Source organism: Grampus griseus (assembly GCF_964374135.1).
Source record: "Grampus griseus genome assembly, chromosome: 16".
NCBI lineage: Eukaryota > Metazoa > Chordata > Mammalia > Artiodactyla > Delphinidae > Grampus > Grampus griseus.
The window spans coordinates 10,354,865-10,375,420 of NC_139010.1; the positions used below are offsets into that span (position 1 = coordinate 10,354,865).

Below are 20,556 nucleotides of genomic sequence, written 5' to 3' on the forward strand. Positions count from 1 at the left end.
TTGAAATGATCCTCTCTTGGTTTTGTTTCAAACAGGCTGTGAGGTACAGGAAGGCCTTGGGTTAAACAAGGAATTAGTGGTGGGGGACACACAGGGCATATCATCATATTACACATTTATTTAAAAACAAAACCAAGAAATGTAGTAGAAGAAATAGATCCCTGCCCTTTTCCCTTCTAATTTCCACACTGAAATTATTCTCCTGTATTTGTTTTCTGGAGAAGGGTTTTTGAATATTCCCTATCTCCTTTCTGTGAGAATGTCAGCGCAGTATTCATTTTTGATAGATGTGCTTCCAGCAAAACTTGTTCTTAATGTCTCTGGTGTGCAGTCATCTGAGATTTTCCCCATTTGTTCCAAGGTACTTGAAGCGCTGATTTGGTTTTGAAATTTACAGCTAACATCCACTGAACTTGGACATAATCTTTTCATGTTTACCGTGCATCTTTCACAACGTAATGACTTCCAAGCTTCATTTAACCTGATTCATACTCAACGAGTAAGCTCGAGAGGTGAGAGAGGCTGGAAAAAAAGAAAAGGCTCGTTCCTTAGTGTTTTGGGTATTCTGCCACATTTTTGTTGCACCACTTAAATTGGCCCTTAAGTGATATTCTACCGAACACCTTTTTCAAAGGCTCATTTAGAATTCCTGCTTAGAAAAAAATGTGGGTCAGGTGGGAATGAAGCACAAAACTGAATTGCTGCTTCACATGGCAGTTCCTCAGTAGGGCCAAGGATTATCAACTTTTTGTTTACAGCTTTGGTAATTGGATGCAAACGAAACTGGCAGTTTGCCAGGAGGGCTTTCTTTTTTTTTCAGGCAAAGACGTATTTAAAAAGAAATTTTACTGTAAGAAAACTGACGCCCAGAGAGTTTATGTCATTTGTTAATCTCACTTTTAAAATATTATTGCATTATTGGGCTTCCCTGGTGGCGCAGTGGTTGAGAGTCTGCCTGCCGACGCAGGGGACACGGGTTCGTGCCCCGGTCCGGGAGGATCCCACATGACGCGGAGCGGCTGGGCCCGTGAGCTATGGCCGCTGAGCCTGCACGTCTGGAGCCTGTGCTCCGCAACGGGAGAGGCCACAACAGTGAGAGGCCTGCGTACCGCAAAAAAAAAAAAAAAAAAAAAAAAAAATTATTGCATTATATACCACATCAAAATAAAACTAAGAGCTAATAACTACAAAAGAACGTTGATGTTTTGGAAATGAACGTATTGAATGTGTTTGTTTAATACCATATATATTCCTCATAACCTAAATTTACAAAATGATTGTTAGCACTGCAACTTTGCATATTAAAGTAAGGGAAGTAAAAAACTACACCTACTAGGGAAATAGATGGCAGAAGAAAGAGATCTATTAGCTGATTGTAGCTGAAAATTCTGGGCAGAATTTTCCCAGAAAGCTTGAGAAGGTAGACTGTAATACATAGATGTCTTTAATATGAGCTATATATATTTTGTATTACTGTAATTACTAATGACATACCTTTTCTCTATTATTTGGCCTACAGAATTCTACTTCCCAAGAATTGTCGTAGCAGTCTTTCCTTTATTACTTTTAAATCTCTGGAAATCTATCTGAAGCTTTACTTGGAACCATTTAGCTTCCAAGATTCACATCAGTCACATTTTATTCAAAAGCTTTGTTCTTTGTTCATTTTCAATCACAAAAAGAAAATAATTTATATTAGTAGTTAGTTGATCTTTATGTACCTAATTAACTTGTATTAATAAGATGAAATGGACATTATTTGCTGAAGTACATTTATGCGCTTTTTAAAAATCTCATTTTGGTATAATGATTTGATACTTTGTCATGTCTCACATAAAGAAAAATGGTCTTGTAAATCCTCATTGATGCCACTGGTTAAAGCATTCATGATGTCATCATTTTTATCAACCTACTGAGGTTGAAGTCTATTAATTTCAAAGATATTTGTGTTTTTACTATAGAATATGAAGTGAAACAGTGTGGAAATAAGGTTCAGGTGAAATGGGAATTAGTAACTTTAATTTGGATGGGACTATTGACCATTTAAAAGAACCACTTTAAATTCTTTCTTGCACAGGACTATGAAGAAAAGCAAGTAAACTGAATCCTAGTCTACATCTGAAAATGAGTGTGAACTAATTATTGTGTTATTTCAAATCAACAGATGCAAATGTGTCTCCGTAGGTTTTCCTTGTGATCACAAATTGAAGCAACATTAGTAGATATTCTGTATAGGAAGAGGAAAATTTAGAAAATAAAGAGAAATGCTTATGCCAATATTATCATATATACATATATATATACTATAGACATATAGTAGAATGTGTAGTTCTACTATAGATTAGTAAAACTTATCTATAATTTTTTATAGAAAATAACCCTCAAAAATTCCTCCCCATGCCATGTAAGACATGGCTGGCAAGTCTACCATTAGAATGGGTTGCAGGGGAAGGATCTTTCCTCTTTTAGAGGGCATATATCCCTCACTGAGGTAGCATAGGCTCTAGTCAACTATTCATAGATTAGCTTCCAAACTTGACCGTATGTGTATCCTCTGCGACAGGTAGGAGGAATTAGGACCACTGGAAAATGAGAGAAAAAAGAGAATTGTGTACTGTTATGCTACCGTGTGCTGGGTTATTGTGGGGAAAGTCAAGAGGAAGGTGAGAAATAGAGGTGGGAAGATGGGAGAGTACAAAAGACCAAGTTGTTTTTTTTTTTCCCCAATTGAAGTGTAGTTGATTTACAGTGTCCTGCCAGTCTCTGCTATACAGCAAAGTGACTCAGTTATACACATATATACATTCTTTTTTTGTATTTTTTTCCATTATGGTTTATCACAGGATATTGCGTGTAGTTCTCTGTGCTGTACAGTAGGACCTTGTTTATCTATTCTGTATATAATTGTTTACATCTATTAACCAAAAACTCCCAACCCTCCCTCTCCCTCCCCCCTCCCCCTTGGCAACCACAGTCTGTTCTCTGTGTCCACGATTCTGTTTCTGTTTTCGTAGATAGGTTCATTTGTGCCATATTTTAGATTCCACATATAAGTGATATCATATGGTATTGGTCTTTCTCTTTCTGACTTACTTCACTTAGTATGATAATCTCTAGTTGCATCCATGTTGCTGCAGATGGCATTATTTCATTTTTTTATGGCTGAGTAGTATTCCATTGTATATATGTACCACATCTTCTTTATCCATTCATCTGTCGATGGACACTTAGGTTGTCTCCATGTTTTGGCTATTGTGAACAGTGCTGCTATGAACAAAGGGTTGCATGTATCTTTTTGAATTACAGTTTTGTCCAGGTATATGCCTGGAGTGGGATTGCTGGATCATATGGTAATTCTGTTTTTAGTTTTCTGAGGAACCTCCAGACTGTTTTCCATAGTGAGTGTACCAATTTATATTCCCACCAACAATATATAGGAGGGTTCCCTTTTCTCCACATTCTCTCCAACATTTGTTATTTGTGGACTTTTTAATGGCCATTCTGACCGGTATGAGGTGTAGTTTTGATTTGCATTTCTCTAATACTTAATGATGTTGAGCATCTTTTCATTTGCTTACTGGCCAGCTGTATGCAAAAGACCAAATTCTTTATCATTACCCCCAACCCTGCTTCTAGCAAATAATGTTAAACTTGGAAATTAGACGATGATGGCTTGATCACCTCTTGGTGCATTTGAAATGCATTGAGAGCTCTTTCTTGAAGAAATTATTTTCTGAGTGAGAACTTGTATAGAGGCTGTGCTTACAGTTGACAGATTTGTCCATTTAAACATCAGAATCCTATAAAATACAGTGATTTGTGTGAGTGATTACAGAAATCCCATGTGGCTTCTTTATAGAAAAACAAAGAAAAAATATTGTTAATTACCCAAACATACAGAGTTCTGATTTAAAACAGAACAAAATTTCGTCAATAAATTTAGCTCGTGGATGTAAATGAAGTGACATAAGGTGGTAATTAGCCATAATTTTTGCACTTGCCGGGACAATCTGATCTATTTAAACCAAACAAAATGTTCTCTAAAACTTTTGCCTGTAGATAAATCATTTATAAAATAGAAGATGCCTTATAATGAAGAAGGAGTATTTAAGGTAAAGTCAACTTTACTCAACCTTAAATTATTTATTGCTGTCATACATGGATTCCTTTAACAAATTTTTATTGACTATCTACCACGTATCAGGCACTATTCTAGGAGCAAAGCAGTTCAGCTCCCTGCTGTTAAGGAGCTTACCTTGTAATCAGGCTAGCCATAGCCCAGAATAATTAGAAGAAGAAAGATTATATATAGTTTCTTAAAGACCATTTTCTCATGCTCTGATAATTTCTTAAACTTAGCTTAATTATCTGGTGAATTTTCTTTACTTTGTTTGCACCAAAGGAGAATCTTTGAGATGAAGATGGATATCTCTTTATATTAATGCTGTAAATAAAGTTAATTCTTTCAAAAACTGTAGACTGAAAGGCTGCTCTCTGCCAGGTACTCTTTTAAGTATAATGACAATTAGAAAAATGGATCAGAAGCAGATCCTGACCTCAAAACATAGTTGATTGTAGGGGACACAACAATGACAGAGAATGAAAGAGAAGCAACTGTACAACAGACTTTGTGCCAGTCTCTCTAGTTAAATAGATGAGACAGCTCTGTGTGTGTGTGTGTGTGTGTGTGTGTGTGTTTGTAGCAGAGCAGTCCTATAGTCCTATTGCCCTAATACATGTCTGTTGAAAACCTTTTATTTTCAATTTTATATTTCTCCCAAAAGGTTAAAACTTACACTTATTTTAATACTTTTCCTCTCCGGCTCGGAGTGTGGAAATAGTCTCTGGTGTGAGTCCCCTAAAATCCAGGCCTTACTCACATTTTAGATGATTACATGCCTGGTATTTCCTAGTGTCTGTCTTATCATGAGGCTTCCTAAATTATGTAACTAGGAATAGCAGTAGGGAAATAATGTATACATGCATTAAACTTCCCCTGTAGAATAATGAACAGCTAGTATCTGAAAGCATATGCAGATTGATGAAATAAATATTACTTTAATATGACATGTAAATGTTGAAGAAAAACGAGGACTTAACAGGAAGAGAAATTTATCAGATGTTTTAATTACCGATACTTTGATTTATCCTGTAAAAAAAGCATCAGCTGTTTGGAACACAAACAAAGATAAGTCCTTCTCAACTTTGAGAGACAGGTGTTGCCTCGTTTCTGTTTTATTGGTGTGAAAATGAAAACATAAAGTTCGTGTGGCCTTTGCACCAGATGAGTTTTTAGCTTAAGTGCAAGGGGCTCAGGCTTGCTGGACACATTACCACTGGTCACCCCTGTGGTTTATGGAACAATAAGAATTAGGAACAATTGGACTTAACAGGCTGTTATAGGGATTTTTCAACCTTGACTTTTCTGGACAGGCCCATTATATATTTCTTTGGCTCTGCTTTGTAGTTACCAGCTGACAAGTGGATACAAGCCTGCCCCGATGGACCTGAGCTTTATCAAGCTCACCCCATCTCAGGAAGCGATGGTGGACAAGTTGGCGGAAAATGCTCATAACGTGTGGGCCCGGGATCGAATCCGGCAGGGCTGGACCTATGGCATCCAACAGGTACGTGGGAATTTAGCTCTACAGCACGTACTCTGAGATTGATTTAAGTGGGAATTAGTATAATTTGTAACAGGAGAGATTAAGTAATGACCATTGTAAAACTCACATCATATAGATATCTTTAATGTACATATGCACAGAAACGCCTGATTCAAGAAGTCAGGCCACCCCAAGTCTTGTTGTTATCATGAGGGGCACGGTGAATATTACCAGACCAGTGATTTATAACGTGGTTTTGTGGCATTTCTCTCTCTGAGATTGTATTTTAGGAGAAGCTTTTGAAATACGAGAAGTTCGAGATAAACGAATAATAGAAGAGGTCCACAATTCCTTATTTGTTTGTGTATTTATTTATTTATTTATTTATTTATTTTTGGCTGCGTTGGGTCTTTGTTGCTGCGCGCGGGCTTTCTCTAGTTGCAGCGAGCGGGGTCTACTCTTTGTTGCGGTGCACGGGCTTCTCATTGCAGTGGCTTCTCTTGTTGCAGAGCATGGGCTCTAGGCCCACGGGCTTCAGTAGTTGTTACACGCGGGCTCAGTAGTTGTGGCTCACAGGCTCTAGAGCGCAGGCTCGGTAGTTGCGGCACACGGGCTTAGTTGCTCCGCAGCATGTGGGATCTTCCCGGACCAGGGCTCGAACCCGTGTCCCCTGCATTGGCAGGCGGATTCTTAACCACTGCGCCACTAGGGAAGTCCCACAATTCCTTATTTAACACCCTTGGGACCAGATGAATTTCAGAATCCAGCTATTTCTTGGTTTTCAGAATGGTGATACATTGATCATGTTACACAGTGCCCTCAGCAGGGCAGCAGACTATATATAAATTATTCTTTGTTCAGCAATGTAGGCTGATGATACCAAGAGGGGTAAGTAAAGATTATCCACCGCCTTGCATCAATTCAGATCATTTTTGTCACCAACAGAGTTTTTGTTAAACTTAGTATAAAACCGACTTTTCTGAGTTTTCTGGATTTCAGAATCATGGATTTCTATTAATGGTTGCACTCACAGGAAGAACTAGCAGTCATTGGGTCTGTATTGAGATGGCAAAGCGGAGCAAATTTAGCCTTGCCTCTTAGTGACTGTGTGACCTTGGGAACGCTACTTCAATTAATTTTCTCCGTGCCACTGTTTTCCTCCGCACTGAATTTTTAAACTTCATTATGTAACTTATGTATAAGAAAGGCTACAGCAGTGCTTTTCACCTAACAAATCGTATAGAATAGTTCGCTGTTATTGTAAGATGCCAGAGTCACTATGCCTCGAGTTTTACATCTATTTTCTTCTTTAACTCTTGCGACAGTTCCATGAAGGATGAACAGTTTTTATTGCCAATTCACATATGATGTACAGGGAGCTTGAGAACAATTTGTCCAGCACTCCCAGATGGCAGAACCAGGTTGGAATCAAGCCTTTTGACTCCAGAGCCCAAATTCTTCTCTTGCTTATCACAGGGATCCTTGCCAGCTCATGGTGGGCAGTGCCTTTACTTAAACATTTTTAGGAATAAACTGGATTATTACTTATAAGCTTAGGCCATGGTTCAGGATAAAGGCTACCTGTTGGTTTGAAAAATATGTTTCCAAAATTCTTCTTAACCGGTGACTTTTGTCATTTGCAAGGCTAAAGAAAACTCAGATAGCCTTGATTTACTTCATAAAATAAGCTATTTTTATATTGAATTAAACTGGTTGTAACTGATGAGATTGTCAGTACTCAGTCCACTTGAGCATAGTGTGTGTGTGTGTGCGTGTGTGCGTGTGCGTGTGTGTGTGTGCGTGTGTGTGTGTATGAACCTGAACCATATACCACAGGGGGATAAGGGGTCACATTTGCTCTCTGCCAAAGGAGCGCTCACTTGCCTTGCGGCCCGCATGACTCTGTGGGACAAACCAGAACCCCCGCTGTCTGCCTCTGCCTTGTGCATGAGGGTCTTCCTCATAAAAACACAGGGCTCTGTCTGATCTGGCCAGAGCTGTCCTTGGAACTGTTTCCCGTCCCCTCCCCCAGTTCCCACTCCATCCCTCCACCCCCTTCCCCACTGACAGAGCACACATTTGCTGGGTTGTCTGAAGGAGCCGGTGTCTTTAATTTTTCATCACCCTCTCCTTAACATAGTCTGGTTCACAACTAGGTCGTAAACTCCTTGCCAGCAGGCATTTGCTTGAGGTCCCTCTTCTCTGCCTCTCCAGCACACCTGATTTCAAGCACTCGTGTACGTGGAAACCCCAGGGCAGCTCCTTTTCACAGTCACATTCCCAGGACACCGTTTCCAGAGAGTGTGGTTCATCGGAGGCCTCTTAATTTCTCTACACGAAAAGTTGCGGGGCAGCAGCCAGTGTTGAAAGGGAGGGGTGCTGGGTAATGTGTCTTGAAGCTGCACTGGCAGTGCAGGCACTCTGTTTACGCTGCTTGTGTGTTTGGGGGTGGCTTCGGTGTGGGGTTCCCCATCAAGCAACCCAGATGATTTGGACACCAGGTGTCAGTAGATGGTCGTGTAGTCAGGATGAGGTATTTACTACAGATTTGCTAGAGAGGGGGAAGAAGAAATTAGGAAACAGTTTTCTTTGCTCTTCCCCGGCGAGAACAAACCCTGTCCACCACATACCATTTTTTTTTTTTTTTTGGAGAAGGTTTGGGAATATCCACAGCCTCTTAGTTCTTCATGCTAAGGTAAATTGAGAATCGAGTATGCCTCCTAAAATACGGAAAGTTGGAGAAAACCTGCAGCAGTGAGTGAGTGAAAAGAAGTAACTTCTTAAATGTTAGAGCCCTAAAGACTCGCAGCCCATGGGAGGCATCTCCACCTCCCATGAGATTAAGTTTTGTACTTACTCCAAGGTCGTCAGGTAGCCTGTCTTCTTGCTTGGTCAACACCATTTTAATCACGTTTTAAACTTGGGGCCTCTTTTGTAAAATACAAATTGTGAGGCTTGTAGCTATTTCAGTATTCCTGGCATTACCTGCTTTCCCCAGTTGATGGAATCAACTTAATGTATATTTTCCAAGCTATTTGAGGTCATGGGATGGCCGCCCATGCACTGAGTTTTCTCTGAAGAAGGCACAGCAGCCTGGTGTTGTCCTTTGGCTCAAAAATCAGGTGTCCGGTAATAATTAGGCTCTTCTTGTAACAAAGACCTGTCAGTCAACTTGGCAAGGAAGTGGTAGGTTCTCTTAAGTTAGCCCATTGCCTTGTGACCAGGGCAGATGGAAGATGATTACTGAGATCCTTCAAGTTGGCTTTTGTTACTGCTGTTATTTTTACGTTTTCTTCTCATGGCGTGGGCCCATTTAAATTGATGCAGTTACTCACTTGATTAAATCTTTCATACTGATAGTATTGCAGTAACTCCTGCAGCCTGGGAAGACAAAGGGAAGGTAGAAGGCACAGTATCTACCTTCGTATGCTTTATATTTCAATGTATTTGGTGGCTGTCTCATTGCCAAATGCTGTTGGTCACTCTTTGACGATCATGCACCTTTTTTGCCTTCCTGTAGGATGTAAAGAACAGAAGAAACCCTCGCCTGGTTCCCTATGCCCTTCTAGATGACCGGACTAAGAAATCCAACAAGGACAGCCTCCGTGAGGCCGTGCGCACACTGCTGGGGTATGGCTACACCCTGGAGGCGCCCGATCAAGATCATGGTATTTTCATTTCGCTTTCTTCTCCTCTTGTTGCAAAATCACATAGTAAGTCCTTTAGAGCCAAATGCATGAATAAAAAGGGGGCGTGCAAGATAGACTCCTTCAGTCGAAGTATGTAATTTAGGCCAGGAGTTGAGAGCATTTTTTGTCCTGAAGGACACTTGGAGGATTAGCTCATCTTTCAGCAGAGTGGCTCCGGGCCGCACTGATTCCGCAGGGGGAAGAAGTGGGTTTACCTTCCCGAAGAGTCTGAGGGAGCAGTTAACTCCGTGATTCTGATACTGCCCCTCACTCCCACCTACCCCACCAGCTCTGCTTCAGAAGAGCTAGTTTTAGTTGTTTATGGGAGTAAACGTATAGTGGGAGCTAGTGTTTTCTAAACCTTCATTGTTTAGACTCTTACATATAGGCCATAGTAATTAATTAGTGCAATATTTTGCTTTAAGGAAAACACTCTAGAATAGGCACTCAATAAATATGTGTTGAATAAATGGATTTTTAAAGGGTCTATGAAGAACGTATTTCCTTTGAATAATACCTTTTAAGAATATGGTTTAAAATGGTTAACTCCTTAATCCTTTGCCTCCTGTACTTTGAGTTGGTGTTAATATCCATATTTTAAAGTTGCCAAAAATGACATGAGCGCTGCATGTTTCATTGTAGTGCCTGTATTTTTTGATAGAAAGTTTTAAAAATCTATGTCAGATATTCTCTAATGACTAATATTTTCAGTGTAGTATCTGTGTATAGGAATTCAATCTTAAATAGTAATGATAGGTAATATTTATGTAGTGCTTATCATGTGTAACAAGTGTTTAGAAGACCTTTGCAATTATTGTTTAATCCTCACAGTAACTCTGTGAGGATGGTCTGTGTACTATGCTCATTTTACAGTTAAGGAAACAAATTCAGATACTTCCGTGTCTTCCCATTTACTAAATGGTAGAGGCAGGATCCCAGCCCCAGATGTCAGTCCTTTGAGTTGAGTCAGTATGTAGTTAGCATCTGGACAGTTCACTGTAGTTACTGAATCCTTACATTTGCTACAAATAAAATTAGATACCCATTTAATAACAATAATGTTCATAATCCTAATGTAACTTCTTACAATGTAACGTATCTTGAAGTCCGCTTTACAGCAACAAGTACTTGGTAGATCTTATTAGGAAGCAGATACTGCTAGATATGCAAGATACAGAAAATACCCCTGCCTTAAAGGGTGTGCAGTCCACACGGCCCCTGGGATGGGTAAACAATAAAACCCTGCCAAGTCAAGACACAACAACTGGGAAGAGTTCTACAGCTGTCTGGTACAGAATAAGCCCTCAACGCGAATGGTTCTTTTTAAAATATTTTTAAAATGAGGTATAATATTTATATAATAGAATGCACAGATCTTCAGTTCAATTTGGTAAATTTTGACAGTTGTATACACGAGAGAAACCACCACCCAAACGAACATGGGGACCATTTTCTTCATCACAGAAAGTTCCCTCTGCCCCCGAAAAGTAACCACTTTCTAAATTCTATCATCACAGATTAATTTTGCCTCTTCTTATACTCTGCATAAATGTAATCACTATATATATATTTTTTATTTTTATTTTTTTTTGCGGTACGCGGGCCTCTTACTGCTGTGGCCTCTCCCGTTGCGGAGCACAGGCTCCGGACGCGCAGGCCCAGCGCCATGGCTCACGGGCCCAGACGCTCCGCGGCATGTGGGATTCTCCCGGACCGGGGCACGAACCCGCGTCCCCTGCATCGGCAGGCGGACTCCCAACCACTGCGCCACCAGGGAAGCCCCACTATATATTTAAAAAAAATCTTTATTGGAGTATAATTGCTTTACAATGTTGTGTTAGTTTCTCCTGTACAACAAAGTGAATCAGCTATATGTATACACATGTCCACTCCTTCTAGAGCCTCCCTCCCACCCTCCCTATCCCACCCCTCTAGGTGGTCACAAAGCACCAAGCTGATCTCCCTGTGCTATGCAGCTGCTTCCCACTAGCTATCTATTTTACACTTGGTAGTGTATATATGTCAATGCTACTCTCTCACTTCGTCTCAGCTTCCGCTTCCCCTCCCCCACCCACCGTGTCCACAAGTATGTTCTCTTCGTCTGAGTCTTTTATTCCTGCCCTGTCACTTGGTTCATCAGTACCATTTTTCTAGATTCCGTATATATGCATTAATATACGGTATTTGTTTTTCTCTTTCTGACTGACTTCACTCTGTATGACAGACTCTAGGTTCACCCACATCACTACAAATGACTCAATTTCATTCCTTTTTATGGCTGAGTAATATTCCATTGTATGTATATGTACCACATCTTCTTTAGCCATTCATCTGTCGATGGACATTTAGGTTGCTTCTGTGTCCTGGCTATTGTAAATAGTGCTGCAGTGAACATTGGGGTACATGTATCTTTTTGAATTATGGTTTTCTCAGGGTATATGCCCAGTAGTGGGATTGCTGGGTCATATGGTAGTTCTGTTGTTAGTTTTCTAAGGAACCTCCATAGTGTTCTTCATAGTGGCTGTATCAGTTTACATTCCCACCAACAGTAATGACTATATTTTTTATCTAACTTCTTTTGCTCAACATACTGTTTTTGTTTGTTATTTTATTTTATGTATTTATTTATTTATTTTGGTTGTGTCGGGTCTTAGTTGCGGAACGTGCGATCTTTCATTGCAGCGTGGGCTCTTCATTGCGGCGTGCAGGCTTCTCCCTGGTTGCGGTGCACAGGCATCTCTCTCATTGTGGCATGTGGGTTTTTCTCTCTCTAGTTGTGGTGGGCGGGCTCCAGAGCACATGGGCTCTGTAGTTTGCAGCATGCAGGCTCTCTAGTTGAGGCGCATGGGCTCAGTAGTTGTGGCACGTGGGCTTAGTTGCCCCGAGGCATGTGGGATCTTAGTTCCCCAACCAGGGATCAAACCTGCGTCCCCTGCATTGGAAGGTGGAACACCAGGAAAGTCCCCCAGTGTACTGTTTTTGTGATCACCCGTGTTTTTACAAGTATCACAAAATTAATTGCTGAGTAGCATTCCATTTGAATAATAAACCACAATTTTTTTAATCCATTCTCCTGTTGATATAGATTTGGGTTGTTTCCAGTTTTTGACTGTTATGAATAAGACTGCGATGAACATTTGTAGACAAGTCTTTGTGCAGATTCATACTTTCACTTCTTTTAGGGTAAATAGAAGTGAAATTGCTGTGTCATAGGACAAACGTACATTTCACTTTACAAGAAACTTCCAAGCAGTTCTGCAAATATGCTCCCATAACCAATATGTGAAGGTATAGTTTTGCTCCCACATCGTGGCCAAGAATTGGTAATCTTTCCGATTTTAGCCCTTACAGTAGGTGTGAAATGGTATCTTATTGTAGTTTTAATTTGCATTTTCCTTAAGAATAATAATGTTGGCATCTTTTCTTATACTCATTAGCCATCGGTATATCTTTTTTTATGAAGTGTTTGTTCACATCTTTTATCCATTAAAAAACCTGGGTTGTTTTGTCTTCTTTTTATTAAACTGTGAAAATGTATATATTTACATATATAAACATATATGTATGTTTTTCTGGGTATAAGAACTATGTCAGATATTGGAAATATTTCCTCCCAGTTTGTGGATTGCTTTTTCATTATTTAAATGAGATCTTCCATGGAGTAGACGTTGTTAATTTTGAAGACTTGTAAATCTTTTAAAGAGTTAATTGATCTTTTTTTTTTTTGGTTAAACTTTCAGACATTTGTTTCTCTCCCCACATCATCAATTGTGGATTATTATTAGTAAACTATCATAATTATGAGTGGCTGTGTCTAATATCTCCTTAGTGATTGTGGCATTCTATGGAGAACTTCAATCATTAGTCATAGTGACTCCTAGTTTCACAAAGCCACAATCTCTTTTTGTAATTACCTATTAAATGTACTCCTTAATGAACAATTGGATATATCAGGCATACAAATGTTTATTAATAATACCTTAGGATAGTATAGCATTTTCCAGTGTTTTTGCGTACTTTTATTTTTTTAAATTATTTTTTATTAATTTATTTATCTGTTTTTATTTTTGGCTGTGTTGGGTCTTCGTTGCTGCGTGAGGGCTTTCTCTGGTTGCGGCGAGTGGGGTCTACTCTTCGTTGTGGTGCGTGGGCTTCTCATTGTCGTGGCTTCTCGTTGCAGAGCACAGGCTCTAGGTGTGCAGGCTTCAGTAGTTGCGGCACGTGGGCTCAGTAGTTGTGGCTCACGAGCTCTAGAGTGCAGCCTCAGTAGTTGTGGCACACTGGCTTAGTGGCTCCGCGGCATGTGGGATCTTCCCCGGCCAGGGATTGAACCAGTGTCCCCTGCATTGGCAGGCAGATTCTTAACCACTGTGCCACCAGGGAAGCCCTGCATACTTTTAAAATATTTGATTCAACTACTCTATTAGGTATATACCTAATATAAGTACAGTAAATACCTAACAAGGGTACAGTCCTCATAGAAGTTTTTGAGCTTCTTTCTAACTTTGTGTCTCCCTAGAGAGTATTAGATAAGAGAGATGACAGTCTATATCTTTTCTGTTGGAAGATGTTATAATGATAATAATAAAAGGTTTGGGGAAAAATCAACCATGCTTTTAAAGTCTGACATATCAACCATTTGATATCCCCAATTTTATTTTCATTCCTTCCCACATGAATATTTATATTTTGGGTGTCTAGAGTCTTACCTACATTTATAGGTCTTTCCTCCACCATTGCTTTTCTGATACTCGTTGAAAATTACATAGAAAGAGTGCTGCCCAAGTCAGGCTGACTCAGTTCTAAAGCTATAGATGACAGCCAGTGAATTAAGGAGAAAACAGGAAAGAAACAAGCCCACTGTATAGCTCAGAGAAATGATTAATCATGGCTCTAACAATAACCTTAAGTCTTCAAGGAAATAGTTAATTGTGGTCAGTATTCAAGGAGGAGAATACATTTAGCCCTGTACAAAGAAATAAGCAGTGTATGCCAGAGAAAAATAATGATGATTATATTTAAAAACATTATCAATTATGGGCATAAACTGTGTCAGATCTGATATATTCACTTATAGTGAGAACTGCATTCAGGAGGATACTGGGTAAGATGTTATTCTGATGACATACAGTGTTTTATATTATGTACAACCATAATAAAATTTCATCTTCTTAACACCTCTGTGAGGCAATGTATTACTACCTTATGGTTACCTACTTTCTTGTGACTTATATGAATTTCAAGAAGGAAGAAAAGGAGCTTATATTTACTAAATCCATCTTTGGGTTTCATTTTACTTCCATATTTCAAATCATCCTCACTTTCATTTGATTTTAATACATAGTTATTGAACATCTCCCATGCTTAGTTCTGGGGATTCAACAATGAGTAAGACAGTTTTGCCCACAGGTAGCTTTCAGGATAGGCAGGGAAAGTAGACTAAATTGTCAATGCTTTCATACAGTGTAAACATTAATGCCCAAGTGTCACAGCAGAGAGGATTTAACTGATCTTGGTGGTGTCAGAGAAACCTTCATAAAGGAGGTGTATTAGTTATCTACTGCTGTGTAACAAATACCTCCCTCCCTAAATTTTAATGGCTTAAACCAACAAATGTTTGTTATCTGAAAATTTCTGTGGTTAGGGATTTGAGTGGATTAGTTAGGTCGCTCTGAATCATGGCCTCTCTTGAGGTTGGTATCCAGTCGGCTAGGGCTGAAGTCATCTGAAGACTTCAGTGGGGCTGGAGGATTTGCTTCTAAGACAGTTCACTTGCATAGTTGTTGGTTAAAGGGCTCAGTTTGTCTCTGGATATTGGCAAGAGACCTAAGTTCCTTGTCATGTAGACCTCCTCAGAGAGATGCTTCAGTGCCTTCATATGGCAGCTGGCTTCTCCCAGAGTTAGTAACCTAAGAGATAGTGCGAGGAGGAAGCCTCAATGCCTGTTACAATTACTTCTGCCGTATTCTGTTTGTTGGAAGTGAGTCACTAAATGCTTTGCACCCTTAAGCCCACACTTTGTGAAGGGAAGTGTGACAAAATATTTGGAGACATGTTTTAAAACCATCAAAGCTAGGGTGAAATTTAGAGGAATGAGTAGGAATCAGTGAGGTGCATGTGTCCCAGACAGAGAGGACAGTTTGTGTCAGGGCTTGGAGTGACAAGGGAGGGTTGCACGTGGGAATCAGATAGCTTTACGTGGCCGAATAGGGAGTGAAGTTTGAGAAGCAGGGGAAGATGAAGGAGAGAAGACAGAGACTGAAACGAGGGTTTTCTGTTTAAAAGAATTACTCCAGTGGCTCTTTGGAGAATGGGCTGAAGGTGAACAAAATTAGAGGCGAGGACAGCAGTTTGGTGGCTCTAAAAGAAGTATAGATGAGGAGTGTTGAAGGCCTGATCTTAGCCAATACTGTGAATAGAGAGAATTCACAGAATTCACAGGACAGAATTGTTTGGCATTTAGAAATAGAATCAGTGGAAGGACGAAGGAGTGTCTGGGATGGCTTCTGGGTTAGTAGCTGGTGAGTACCTTCACATTCACTGGGAGCACAGGAATTGGAGCAGATAGAGATGGGAAATGGGAGATTCTGAGTTTGATTTTAAACATGTTGAGTTTGAGATGCATGTGAGACAACTAGACAGAGCCACCAAGGCTCAATACATATGTATATATGTGTACACACACACACTCACACACACATATATGAAGCTGAGACTATTGCTAGAGAGAAAAAGAGGGTTAAAATTTTCATTTTTTAAAATAGGAGAATTTTGGACATTTTTAAATGCTAAGGAAAAGAATCAGAGGAAAGGAGAGTTGAAAGGAAAGGAGAGGAACTTGATGAAGTATGATCTGAGGATGGTTGGGGGTGGGGGGATGAAATTCACAACATGGGTAAAGGGTTTGGCCTTGTACAAAAGGGAGAACCAACATTTTTGTCTAATAAGTCCAGTATCTGGGCTTCCTCAGTGACAATTTCTATTGACTTTTTTCCCCTGTATATAAGATGTACTTTCTTGTCTCTTTGCTTGTCTCACTATTTTTGTTGAAAACTGGACATTTGAAGTAGTATAATATGTCAACTCTGGAATCTCCCTTCAGGGTTTGTTATTGTGCTTGTTGTAATTGCCGTTACTTATTTGTTTAATGAATTTTCTTAGCTAGTTCTGTAGGGTATGTTCTGTCTGTCACGTGTGGCTGCTGAAATCTCTATTTCATCAGCTTAGTGGTCAGCTTGTGACTAGACAGAGACTTCCGTAAATGGGACCTGTAAATCTCCCAGCTTTTGTCAAGGAAGGGACTCTGTGTGCATGTTGGGAGATGCCTTGAACACACAGCCAGCCAGTCCCCACCTTAGCCTTCACTTACGGCTTTTGCAGAACCTCAGGGTCTTCCAGACGTGAGAACTTAGGGCCTTCTCAGGTCTTTTCCTGAACCCAGAACCCTGGGCATGAGCATGGCTTACTAGATCACCAGGATTATGTTGAAACTATTCACAGCCTATTGTAGATATCTCATTCCCCAGCTTTTCTTTTCAAATATTTCGGACAGCTTGTTGTTTGCCTCAGCTGTTATTGCCACCTCAAGCAGCTGCAGTGTTAAACAATGGCCTCTGGGGGCTTCCCTGGTGGCGCAGTGGTTGAGAGTCCGCCTGCCGATGCAGGGGACACGGGTTCGTGCCCCGGTCCGGGAGGATCCCACATGCCATGGAGAGGCTGGGCCCGTGAGCCATGGCCGCTGAGCCTGCGCGTCCGGAGCCTGTGCTCCGCAACGGGAGAGGCCACAGCAGTGAGAGGCCCGCGTACCGCAAAAAAAGAAGGCCTCTGATTTTCAACAAATGACCCTGGGGAAAAGATTGTTTGCATTGAGCAAACTCTAAATCAGGTCAAAGAAAGGTAAGTATTGCCAGTGGAACTTTCCAAGGAACTACCAGAAAGGTGAAATAATGACAGTTATCCGTGAATGGGGCTTTGAGGAGCTCCACTCTGCTCTGTCCCCTCCAGAGGCTTCTAGCTTGCCGATTTTCACTTTAATTGAAGGCCTATTGGTTTTCATTGTACTGTGCATCTAGGAAGAAAGGAATAGCCCTAAGTCAAGTTAAAGCACCACTAAGCTTGCTGTCCTTACAACTATTGAGCCATTTTTTAATTGAATAAACACTCCCCAGATTGCTGCCAGCCTTTAATTAATTTTTAGAGCTCTGAAACATTTGATTTTGACCATTTTTTCCGTTCTCATTGCTTTTACAGAGAAGAGTAGTTTTGGAGGTCCATACTCTGCTATTCCTTCTGATGTCACTCAGCAGTAAAGTTTAGAGAGAGGTGTTTGTGGGATGGGACAGAGAGCAGGTTTCAGAGAGATAAAAAGCAGAGAAACATTAATGGTCCAATTGAGGTTAGAGACTGTTAGTTAGTAACGGTGCCAGTCTGTTGTGTGCATGTGTTTCCCAGCAAGCTCAGCAGAGCGAGTATAGATGGTGAGAATGAGACAGTAAAATTAGACAAAGATGGGGGTTAACAGAGCAAGTGAGGAGAAGAGTAATAGGGCAGGAAGGTACTGAAAGCTGTATAGATAAGGAAGGGAAGCCACAGAGGAAATTAATGAGTTTGAAGAGTGAATGTGTTTGAATAAGGAAATGAGAAAACTGGGAGGAAAAATGGTGATCAGAGGATGGCATGGTTTCTGCATTTTAAGAATTTAAAGATAGAACCATTGATAGCTGATTTACAAGGTTCAGTCTTACTGAAGTTATGTGATTAACGAACAGAGAGGCTCATGTAAAGTATTTCACAATGGAGGCTGAGATCCTGTATTTTTTCTTTCTTTTTTTGGGCTGTGCTGCGTGGCTTGTGGGACCTTAGTTCCCAGACCAGGGATTGAACCTGGGGCCATGGCAATGAAAGCACCAAGTGCTAACCACTGGACTGCCAGGGAATTCCCTGAGATCCTGTTTTTCATTCACCAGTGTGTTCTGGAATCCAAGAGCCTGCCTACCTCTTAGTAGGGATTAAATTGATGTATCTGGAAAATACGTAAGAAAGATTCATTTTCCAATTGGAGGAATCAGTAAGGGGAAAAAATGGCATCTGAGTTAGCTGTTGAAGAGATGAAAATAGCAACGAGAAGAGGTTGGTGGGAGAAAGGACATTCCTGACAGAGGGAAAGTATATCTGATGTCATTAAATTTAGAAAGAGTTGAGGGGAAATTGATTGTCTAGTTAGGCTAAATTATAGGGTATAAGTGAGGAAAGAACAGTACTAAATGGAGGTAGAATGATTAGGCTAAGACATGGAATATTTTGAAAACCCAGTTGAGAAATACGGTAAAGTAGTAAAGGAGTTCTAGCGCCAGGAAGTTTTAAAGCAAAAGCTTGATTTGTGATCAGAGTTTAGAACAACAAAATAACTGTGGCGACAGTGGGAAGGAACAGATTGGAGGGGAGAGCGCTTGGACAGAGAGACCAGTTGGGAGGCTTTCGGAATATTGTGACCTTCAGGACAAGGATGGTGAAAAATGGAAATTAATAGATAGATGTGAGATTTTATGGAATAAAGCAAAATGGTGATCACTAAGATAAGATTTAAAACATTAATTTGCAATTGACTCTACTGCTTTTGCTGACATTACAAAAGTTAAGGGGGCTTCCCTGGTGGCGCAGTGGTTGAGAGTACGCCTGCCGATGCGGGGGACACGGGTTCGTGCCCTGGTCCAGGAAGATCCCACATGCCGTGGAGCGGCTGGGCCCGTGAGCTATGGCCGCTGAGCCTGCACGTGTGGAGCCTGTGCTCCGCAACGGGAGAGGCCACAACAGTGAGAGGCCCACGTACCGCCAAAAAAAAAAAGAAAAAAGTAAAGGACGTAAAATTTTTGATAAAACTGAATCTAACCTTATGTAATTGGTCAGGGCTATCATTTATTTTCTGTTAGTCAGCAGAATGATGATTTGTGTATTCCAGAATGAATATGAACTCAATGTTTGAATTATACTATTTTTGGAGAATTGTTCTAAATAATATTTTAAAACATTTGAAAAAGTCATTTATTTTTATTCGTTACAAAGTTTGATTGAGATTTGAATTGCTTACTTAGAAATTATACCAGGTTAAAAAGATAACTGGTTAATATCAATGATTTTTTAAGGTTATTATACAGATACACCTAAAGGAATCAAGATACGTATACAATTTTCAAGAGACTAGCCTGCCTTCCTTCATAGCTTATTATAAAAAACTTGTTATTTTAATACATGCTTAGATCTTGACTGCCCTCTAGTGGTAATTGTCTTTTAAATGTATGGTTTGGAATGCAGCGTGTATAGATATTTTACATCCTATTTGAATGGTCATTGGTGTTTGCCCTCTCTGTGCTAGGATCTGTGAGGTACTAGGAACACAGTATATTATCAGATCTTGCCCTTAAAGTGGTTTGTTAAAGGCATAAATCCCGAATTTCTTCTTTGAGTAGCTTTGATAAGTGTGAAAGAAATGTATCTGCTAACTGTTCATTTTTTTAAAATGTCAATTAGTGTTATATTCATTATAACAATTTAAAAACCGTTTATGTAACATACTTACATGAGCTAGAATTGTATGAGTGTAGAGTGTTTAAAAATCAAGCAAAGGGGGACTTCCCTGGTGGTGCAGTGGTTAAGAATACACCTGCCAATGCAGCGGACACAGGTTTGATCCCTGGTCCGGGAAGATCCCCCATGCCACAGAACAACTAAGCCTGTGAGCCACAACTACTGAGCCCAGTTGCCACAATTACTGAAGCCCATGTGCCTAGAGCCCGTGCTTTGCAACAAGAGAAGCCACTGCAATGAGAAGCCCGCAACGAACAGTAGGCCCCTCTCGATGCAGCTAGAGAAAGCCTGCGCGCAGAGACCCAACACAACCAGAAATAAGTAAATAAATAAAAAATAAAATAAAATTTTTAAAAAAGTCAAGCAAAGGATGAGAATTGCATGTTTGCGGGCGAGAGTTCTGTACCTTTGACGGTGGTACTGCTGATTAGCTATTTACTTGGGCTTCTGTGTCCAGGGATCAGGAGACTCTTTGTTCCTAGACTCAGTCCAGCAGGTGTTTATAGGGCACCTACTTTGTGTTCAACCACTTGATGCTACAGGGTATGCAACAAAAATTTGTTTCAGGTTGCCTGCGTAATCTGTGTTTAAACGTCTGTGGATCCAGATTTCCATTTAGTTATTTGTATTTTATCCAAAAACAGAAATGCTGAACTGTTGCTTCTTTAAACTATGGT

The 20,556-nt window shown here is 40.2% G+C and overlaps 1 protein-coding gene across 2 annotated transcripts in view; it reads left to right on the forward strand.

Annotated features, from left to right (window-relative positions):
- Positions 1 to 20,556, forward strand: part of RYR2 (ryanodine receptor 2) — a gene marked incomplete at its 5' end in the record, with an annotated part of 721,806 nt that overhangs the window by 428,197 nt on the left and 273,053 nt on the right. For both annotated transcript variants that reach the window (XM_082674159.1, XM_082674158.1), the window contains 2 exons: positions 5,468 to 5,627; positions 9,127 to 9,274. In XM_082674159.1, the coding sequence (XP_082530285.1) occupies positions 5,468 to 5,627; positions 9,127 to 9,274 (308 nt within the window). The remainder of the gene's footprint in view (positions 1 to 5,467; positions 5,628 to 9,126; positions 9,275 to 20,556) is intronic.